The sequence below is a fragment of the Corvus brachyrhynchos genome, unplaced genomic scaffold (assembly GCF_000691975.1).
Source record: "Corvus brachyrhynchos isolate BGI_N302 unplaced genomic scaffold, ASM69197v1 scaffold32, whole genome shotgun sequence".
Lineage (NCBI taxonomy): Eukaryota > Metazoa > Chordata > Aves > Passeriformes > Corvidae > Corvus > Corvus brachyrhynchos.
Window position 1 is genome coordinate 11,772,431 of NW_008237919.1, and position 9,618 is coordinate 11,782,048.

The 9,618-nt window shown below is 39.5% G+C and overlaps 1 protein-coding gene across 3 annotated transcripts in view; it reads right to left on the reverse strand.

Annotated features, from left to right (window-relative positions):
- The window catches only part of PTPRR (protein tyrosine phosphatase, receptor type R), a 127,163-nt gene that overhangs the window by 3,105 nt on the left and 114,440 nt on the right, over window positions 1–9,618 (reverse strand). For 2 of the 3 annotated variants that reach the window (XM_017733235.1, XM_017733232.1), the window contains 3 exons: window positions 7,745–7,855; window positions 6,437–6,594; window positions 4,306–4,419 (listed from right to left, as the gene is read on the reverse strand). In XM_017733235.1, the coding sequence (XP_017588724.1) occupies window positions 4,306–4,419; window positions 6,437–6,594; window positions 7,745–7,855 (383 nt within the window). The remainder of the gene's footprint in view (window positions 1–4,305; window positions 4,420–6,436; window positions 6,595–7,744; window positions 7,856–9,618) is intronic. The other variant, XM_017733233.1, reaches the window with a different exon arrangement.

The following is a 9,618-nucleotide window of genomic DNA, read 5'->3' on the forward strand; positions in this document are numbered from 1 at the left end:
AGCATGTGTAAGACTGGCGGGGCCTGAGCCTAGCACCACTGTGTCTGCCCTGTGTTAGCAAGCACAATTAAGAGGTTATGATGCTTCTGAACCTTGTATGGGCAAACAGTGCGTATTTCTGTCAGCTTAAGGGCATATGAGTCTTATTCAGAGGTTCAGACAACTTAGCTTTGTCAGTGCTATTATACATGGGATTTATTCAACCACAGTAACCACAGAATGCTTTGGGTTGGTAGGGATCTTAAAGACCACCTGGTTCCAAACCCCCTGCCATGGGAAGGGACACCTTCCCCTAAGACCAGGTTGCTCAGAGCCCCATCCAACCTGGCTTTAAACACTTCTAGATATGGGGAAGCAAAGAATTTCTTGCTAATATCTAATCTGAATTTACTCTCTCTAAGTTTAAAATCATTATCTCTTGTCCTATTGCTACAGACCCTGGTAAAAAGGCTTTCTCTGTCTTTCTTATAAGCCCCCTTTTATACTGAAAGGCTGAAAAAACATGTCCCTGGATCCCTCTCTAGGCTGAACAGCCCTATCTCTGTCAGACTTCCTTCATAGGAGAGGTGTTCTGTCCCTTTGACCATTTTCATGGCCCTTCTCTGGATCCACTGTGGCAGGCCCATCCCTTTTGTGTCCTGGGGACCCCAGAGCTGGATGCAGTACTCCAGGTGGGGTTTCAAAAGAGCAGAGTAGAGAGGCAGAATCACCTCCCTGGACCTGCTGGCCATGCTGCTTTAGATGCAGCCCAAGATACAATTGGCTTTCTGGGCTGCAAGTGCACACTGCCAGCTCATGTCCAATTTTTCATCTACCAATATCCCAAGTCCTTCTTATCTTTGTTCTTATGCAAGGTTCACATTTAATAGCAGGGTATTATCTGTGACCCCAAGACATTGGTTTGTGGAAATGTCTGTGTGGAAGGGCGTTTCAGGAGGAAATTTGCTCATGGAGGGAGGTTTCCTCTCCCCTGTCCCTAGTGCCCAGAAGGGATGTAGCCACAGCTACAGCACCTCTGTGTGTGCAGCCTTCCTCTGTTTGCCAGTCCGCACTGCCAGCTACTCTGTGAGCTGCTGGGCTCTCTACCTCTTTGGGACTCTTTGCGTTGGTGCTTGGAAGGAACAGGCCTGGTATGCTGAGGGCTCAGGAACTGTGACCATTTTTGCTTGGGTAGCAGTGGGCGCATAAAGGGTCCTTTACCCTGCCATCTGGCTTGCTCCTAGTGCAGCTGGATGCAGTCTGCTCCATAATGAATGTGATGCAGGGTTTGGGATTATTTTTTTTTAACCTGAGGCCATTAGTCAAAACACTTAAACAATGAATTGACGCACACTGGAAATGCTTTTCATCCTGTCTGAGGAGCCAAGAGCAGTTATCGGATGTCATTCCAAGAATGTGCCTTTAAGGTTAAGAATTCGCAAAGTTTCTCAATGTCACAGTAAGTCTTGAAGATGCCTCACATCAAACATTTCCTGTTTCTGTTGCAAAATATAAAAAATGAACTGGGAAAAAAAGTAAGTTGAGCAGACCTGTGGGTTTGTCTTCTTACAAATTCACACAGACCATGGCTGTACTTCCATCCTGGGTCAATATTTTGAGTGGATGGTCCATTTTCTTGCATTAGCTCAGAATTGATGATTACTGCCAGATCCATTCACCCCTTAACTTACACTGAACAGCTAAGAAGGAAGTGGTAGCCGAACATACCCTACCTAGGAACAGCTCTGTCCTGTCTCAATCCCTGTTGGAGCACTATTTAAAACTGTTTCCAGGGAGAGCTACACGGGCCATTAATTAAACTATTTTCCAGCGTAACTTTTTGCCACCATCTGCATTTTGTCTGGATGCTTGTTTGGTTTTATTGAATATGCTGGGTAATAGGAATGTTTTGGTAAGTCACTACAACACCACTTGTGAGTCCCTCAAGTCAGGTTTTTCTTTTTTTCCTATTGCATTTTGGTAGAAATATGGTCATGGACTCATGTGATAAAAAGTCCACATGAGAGTGGACATCCCTCTGTGTGTTCATTCCATCAGTAACCTGTGTTTGTTTGTTTATTTGTTTTTTGAGGGCAATCTGATGCACAAATAAAAAACTGGAGCTCAGCTGCTGGCCAGTATAAATGAGGAAGACAGCCTCAGCACTTATTCTGCTCTGCTCTCGATTGTACCCCATTGCTGATGTTGGCCATGCTGGTAACTGCAGTGCAACACTGCAATGGCCACAGCCAGCTCTTGCAGCCACGTCTAGCAGGCTTTAAGTTCATTTTGCCAGCTTCATGACACATGTAATGACCCTGTCTCACACACCACCTGCCAATGATCACCATGTCGGGACTGGGACATCAGGGGAGGTCAGTCTCATTGAGCTTTGTCCAGTGACACTTGGCCACTTTATGGACCCACTGTTGGGCTGGCAGTAGCTACTGTAGTCTTCGGGGCTGCTAAGCTTTGCCTTAGTAATCTGACTACAAACTGACTGCCAGGTCAGTGAGATTCATTCTACTGTATGGCCAGTTGGAAAAAAAAAAAAAAAAAAAGAAAATCCAGGTTTTGGTTACTGAGTTTTATCCAGAAAAATGTCTTTAAAAATTAAAACAGAGACATACTCTTTGTCTCAGGCAATGCCTGAGAATATGAAGCACCTTAAGCAAGATCTCTGGGGTCTATTTACATAATCTGAAACTTGAAAAAATACAGAAATGTGCAAATCACAATATTTAACAATTCTTATAACAAGCTTTGTGTCATGGAAATTGCTGTTACGAATGTTATATTTGGGTCAGATTTCCATTCTCTTTCCAAGCTTATCTAGGATACTAACATGTAAAAGAAAGTTCATTAGGTAGATCCACTCAATAAACTTGTGTTGTCAGTTATAATGCTGAAAATTTGGGTTGTTTTTTTATGTCTGAAATAGCAACATTAAAAGACACAGCTGAGACCAGAGTTTGCTTCCACTTCTCTATAATGGATTGTAAAAGCAGTAAGAAGAAGATTCTCTCATAATAGCAATACTAAAATGGGGGAGAACACTTCAAACCTTTTTCAATAAGACGAATAGATTATCAGAAAAGGGGGTTGGAAATTTGATAATTTAAAGCAGAGTAAGCGTTCTTCCCCAGGCTATTCTTTCTTATTTTGTTGCTGAGATTTTAGGTCGATAACTCCCCTTGGAGAATTTTACACTCCAAGTGGATCATGTTGCCCTGTAAAGATAACATTACAATGTCTAGTGTGATGAAGCCATGTGGGAGGGGAAGGCAAAGGAGATGATCCATTAACATGGTCAACTATATGGATTCAGGTCCTTCTGCAATTCATGGTTTCAAGAGCTCTTCACAACACAAAAAATTCTGTATTGACCCTTTGACCTAAGCTCTTTTTCAGCATTTGCACCCTTATGGATGTTTTTAATTTCAAGAAGACACGCATGTCAGAAGCAGTTAAGATACTTGCAAGGAGATTCCATGACCTGGTACCTAGAGCAGAAGAGGAGACTTCTCTATCCTTGGTGCAATCCTGTTTCTCCTAGCAGAGTAAGAAAGAAAAGTACAACCAAACCAACAGTTTTCATTGTGCACTATACCCATATCCTCCTTTAAAACACAAATCCCTCTTCAGCCACGGTTTCACAAAACAAAGCACTCTGCAACAATGCTGGCTTACACTGTTCCTGCTCCCAAGCTAGAATTCAATCAGGGAATTGATCTGACTTCAGAAAAGTCTGGAACAGATGCCTTGGTATTTTCTTAGGCTGGGTAAATTTGCCAACTCAATTCAAAAGGACCCCCAGCACAGCTGAGGAAACAGCAACAGCACCAGATTTGTCTTTTTCCAATGCTCAAAGAAACTACACACTGAGTGAGCCTGGATGTCTCTGTCAATCCAGGCTCAAAGAAAATCCTTTGTCTCCAGACTACCTCACCTCTCTTGCATCCTAGCAGGATGATGCACACAGCAGAAAGTTCTAAGAGGGGAAAAGAGAAGTGACAAGTGCCCAGCAACCACAGGGTTGTCATTTCAGGGGAATTTCATTCAGTGGAAGTTTCACCCAGAAAACAATGATTCCTTAGTCAGGACCTCAATACAAATGTTACCTTGAATATTCAGTTAATGTGGTCATAAAAGTCAACAAAAGCAATGGCAGCCATTTCATGCAAAGTAACACTCGACTGCAAAAAATTTTTTCAGAATCATTACTGAATCATTACTGATCATTACTAAATCATTTTGGTAATGATTTCAGAATCACTGACTGATTTTCAGAATCACTGACTGATTCATGGTTCTTCTGGAACTCACCGATCCACTCGTAGCTGGCAGACAATGCTCAAAGCATCTACAACTCCCTCTTCCTTTAACTGCTGACAACCAATGGCTGTGGCAATAAAACATCCAGTTCTTCCTATACCAGCACTGAAAAGAAGGCAAAGTTTAATAGGGGAATGGAGTTCACAGATCAAAGAGTTACATGGAAAACACTAAATAGATATGAAAACACCAAAAATACGAAATATGGACTTGCTAGAACCCATAGCTCCTGGGTGCATGTCCAGCAAGGCTGACTTCTCAGCTCACTTTCTTAGAGCAAAATGAAGTGTGCACTGTTCCAGCAGTCCAGTTGTGGATAATTGCGAGGCTTATATTTTTTCAGATTGCATACAAGTGTATGGAAAGAAAACCAAGCTTCATTAGCCCTACAAAGTCTGAGTATTCTCTGGTCCAGTCCAAACAAATGATAAAGATATGCACTGAAAAGGGGGAGAAGCCAACCTAAAGATAAAATTCAGTAGGGCTTTATGTTTAAAGCCATCAAAGTACACAAGGGTTCTGCTAACCATATCTCTAACCATGAAGGCAAAAAGGACCTAGACCCATGCTGATGAAGTTAACTCTCTCTCCTGTGATTCTGCAGGATGGAGAATGATTTGGTGCTATAGCTCTCCAGGTTTTCTTGATGCCTTCTGGAAAACAGCCATTTTGGCATTATTTCTATCCCCGAGGCCTCAACAATTTCGAGAATCTCTGCCCCATTCTGTTTCTTGCTTAAGTAATGTGGAATGCAGTGCAGCTCATGGCTGTTATGCTGAATGGCAGAAAAATTGGAGGAAAATAGTGAAAGCATGAAGTTGGGGTCCAGATCTTTATAGCTCTCACTCAGATAAAAAGGGAAGAAACTGTCTGAAAATGGAAAATGGAGTGTGAGATTTGTAGACGACAGTGTAGGAAATGTATAGATAGCTGAGTTGTGACTGAAGAACCATGAATTTTCATCACAAGTGGGATGATATCTTAATCACAATTGAGATGACATCTCTTTTTAATCATTAATAAATTCCTGCCCATGCTTACAGACTTTACTGTCATATCACTCATCTCAGAAAGACATTCCCTTCTTCTGAAGATCTTCATTACTGAAAATCCGTACTAGAAAAAGGGGAATCTCAATAGCCATCCATGGATTTGTGCATCGTTCAGGGAAACTACAATTCCTGATAAATACAGCTGCGTAAATTTTGGGAAAGTTGCTTATTCATCACATACCAGTTTTCAGAAATTACTGGTGGTTGAAATCTGTCTTCCATTTCTCTAAATCCCCTAAATATGGAACTGGAAAGAAGTTGTTCAAGACAAAAAGTTCTGATTTAATGTACTTCTAGGAAAAAAATAGAAGTATTATCCCAACTGTAAGAGATGTATCATCACAGTTGTGAGACAAACCAAGTAAGAAAACCTATAACTGATTTTATTTTTACCTTCTGTTTTATTTAATCTACTTCTTTCCACCAATGTAACAAATCCAGTGCTACTTCCTACTATTTAAATTGCAACATGGGGTAATGAATCAATATAAAGCAATAAAATGGAATTAAATTAGAATTATTAGAAGGACATTCTCTGGTGTATTATAATTTGTGTGAGTAAAACTCTGCTCTTGGGTACTGAATAACACTTTGCTCTTGAATATTGAACCAACTGCTTTTGTGAAAATGTTACAATTTGTAGTTCTGATGTGTTTTGGTCTCCAAATTTGTACCTGATGCTTGCTCTTCAAAACTGACTTGCTTTGCAATATTTTAACCAACTGGTCACTGGGCACTGGACTTGAATTAGGTATGTAAGCATGCAATAAGACAAAAAAGTAAGCAAATCATAAATAAGAAACAAAAAGAAAATAATTTTTCCAGCTGGTCTTTCAAGAGCAGAATTCATTAGCAGAAACAGAGAACAGTTCAGAAGCAATATGCTAGCAACAAGGGAATTCTCTCCATAACTCAAATCCTCAAATATGAATTAAAAGTCAATGAGCATGAAGAGGACCTGGGGAATTTTGCTCTTCCCCAAACACATTCTTTGTTTAGGAGGGCTATTTGATGCAATTTGCTGTGGCCTGGCTTTGGGCAGTCATTTAAGAGAAGGACTGGCTAATTACCTGCAGTGCACAATGACAGGCCCTCTGCCTGGTGATTCCACCCTGTCCTCTTCCACATCCAGCATGAGCTGTAGCAGAGGCTGAGCGCTGTCGGGGGTTTTGTGGTCCGGCCAGGATGTGTACCAGTAGTGCTTCACACTGTGGGACTGACTCCCTTGCTGAAGATAACATCAAGATTTTATATGAACAATTGTATTCTTTGTATTTCTTAAAATGTTGTGGCAGAAAGACAGTAAAAATGGCAAGAGAGATTAAACAATTTTTTATATTAGATTTGGAGGGTGTAACTGTGGATGGAACAGATGTGCTTCCAGACACACAATTGTAAGAAGGGTTTGTGCACCTTAACACTTGGCTGTTTTTCCAGTTGTGTAAGTTTGGTTTTGTCCATCTGACTACTGACTTTATGACTGTATTGTCAATTGGGAATTGTCAGAGGTCTGTGATATATCAGCAACAATATCTACAGAGAATAGCTTGATGTGGGCTTCTGAATTTCTAAATTATTATGTATTTCTACCTTTTAAGGTCATTGTCATAAGGGTCTGATACTAAAATTACAAGAGTATTGAAGTTAAAGATGAAGAAGACCTGCCCTTCTAGATTAATAAGATATCCCAGTTTGTTCAGTTATTCTCTCCAACAGAGTCTGCTACCATTTACTTTAACAAGAAAAGAGGCTAAATATGGGCTAGGGTAATTTGTGTTGGATGATATGACTTCTGCTCACTTCTCAATGCTGGGGCTGAAACAAACAAATTTTCCCAACACATTATTTATTGTAATGCTTTGTCAGGAGTAGCAGGTTAATCTGACGAGAGTGTAATATGGGGAGTAACTCAGAAGAGGAGCATCTGTCTTATTTCGCACAACTAATGCTTAGTGAGAACCACGAAAGCATGAAGATTTCCTTACATAGTTATTGTAATTTTAGCTTCTCAGATAAGTTATATGTGCATTCAGCACACAACATGAGCAACGTATCTTTTTTTTAGAACAATGCTATGTTAGTTCTGTCATTAACTAAAATCCCTTTACTTTGTCTTGGCAATGCTAAAAGGGCCCCCAAACAAATGCAATTAACGAGACTGAAACTTGCACTCTTTTTTGAAGCCTTTTCTATTGTCAGAGTGATACAAAGTGGCAATACAATAAGTATTCCAGTACTTAGGTCTCAACCCTACCTTGCAGCTTCATAGCTCCTCCTGCAAAAATTTATGTGCTTTAAAAAAGCCAACCCTTTAACTTCATGTAACAATAAAGAAAATAGACCATTATGAATGATGTTTCTCAGATGCAGATTATTACCTTTATTGTAAGCTGACGGACAGTGTAGTTTTGGCATTCTTGCACACTGTTAACAAGGACTTCAACCTTCCCATAGATTCCTCTTTTTTCTGGCCAATAAAGCACACATTTCTGGAAAGCAAACATCAGTGTCACCAACAAATTGGATCCTGGAGCCATATTCATATCTAATTTTTACATGGAATGTATTTTTCTGCAAAATTCAGATGAATTCAAGTGAAATGTTTTTCATGTGAGAAGTATTCCTAAATAAGATTTTGCAGAGTTCTTACTGAATGACTTAGGCCTGGTTTTCAGGATCTGAGTTTTTACAATATAGATCTCTTTCACAGAACACTTTGCACAGCTGTTTTTGTTCTTAAAAGCTGAAGTTCAGTTATAGGAACTATTTTCCACATTCAAAATTAAAGGGTTTTTCTTCCTAGAAAATTCTAAAATTAAACTTTTGAGGTTTTGTCTTTCCAAATGGGACTTCCTTCTGAGCAAGAGATTCAGAATTTGTCCTCTGGTCACAAGACTTTTTATCCTATTTACTCTCCTGGGCCCTGATACAAGAAAGAATGTAAATGTGTCATTAGATCTTACTGAACTCAATTGGACTTAATGTGCATGTTACAGCATTTTGAAGAACCTGCGTTGTTTTACTATATAAGTTTCTGGAAATTAATGTTAAAAAATTCATCAGACTTGCTAGAGCTACAAAAAATTATATGCAGAATTCTCAATGATTCAGCAGTGTTACACTATTTCAGCAATTTATCTCACAAGCATCTACCAAAAAGGAGATGAAGAAATAGTATTCACAAGGCAAGCCCATTTTATTTTTCCCCTGCAATAGTTTGCTTATCTTCAAGTCTTCAGTATTCACTTCAATTACAGTATCTCTATAGGCTACAGAAAACAAATATCTCTGTTCTATAAACTCTTCTCTAGAAATGGATGCTTATTCCCTTAAGAATGTAAGGTGTTCAAAAGCCACATTCTCTGAAATAATGCTGGCCAGTCCAACTCATTCATTTAATAAAAAGACACCCCAACATTTAAAGGAAACCTTCTGTTTTCATATCCAATACACAGGTACAAAACCCCAACCAACCAAATAAATAAAAAAAATAGAAAACCCCAAAACCCCAAGAGAACAATAATACTAATCCCAGAAAGACCTTGTTTGTATTTCCTCACAAACTCTTGCTGAAGCAACTGGTATACATGTAGATAGACAGTCACCTACATTATGCAGCAAAATGAAACAATCCCTTTAATAAAATTAATTGCCATAAAGCATAACTTCCAGTAAATACTGCTAAAAATGATCCAGAAAAACAATCAGTGAAATGCAAGGCTTTACCACCAGGTGTGATATTTAAGCTGCTACTCGATAACCCAACGGTGGATTGAACTGAATCACCTCAGTTGTATAAATACTTTTCTAAAAATAGATGCTCATTACCTTAATAATGTAAGGAGTGTGAAAGCCACATTTCCTGAAATAATGCTGGCCATTCTGACTGGTTTCGTTCAAATCCTGTCTTTTGCAGAATTACTCGAACATCCTAAATTTGCTGTCTCCCCGAAGAGATCAAGAATGGCAATAAAATACTCAGAAATTTGTATGAAAAAGAGTGTTCAGAAGTTCCACAGCCTACCCATGTGACACGTATAGTTACTATCATCTGCCAGATCTGCAGTTCATGCCCCTCCCTGGGAGTATAGTTTTCAGGGCTAATTTGGGAAAAATAAAAGTCTAAATACACAATTGTGCCCTGACAATCAACAATAGTTGAGTAAACTCCTGAGACTTCTTGATAAATGAGAGCATGCAATGCTCACTACAAAGCCTTCAGGCACTCCAGAAGAGTGTTTTTCTTGACTCT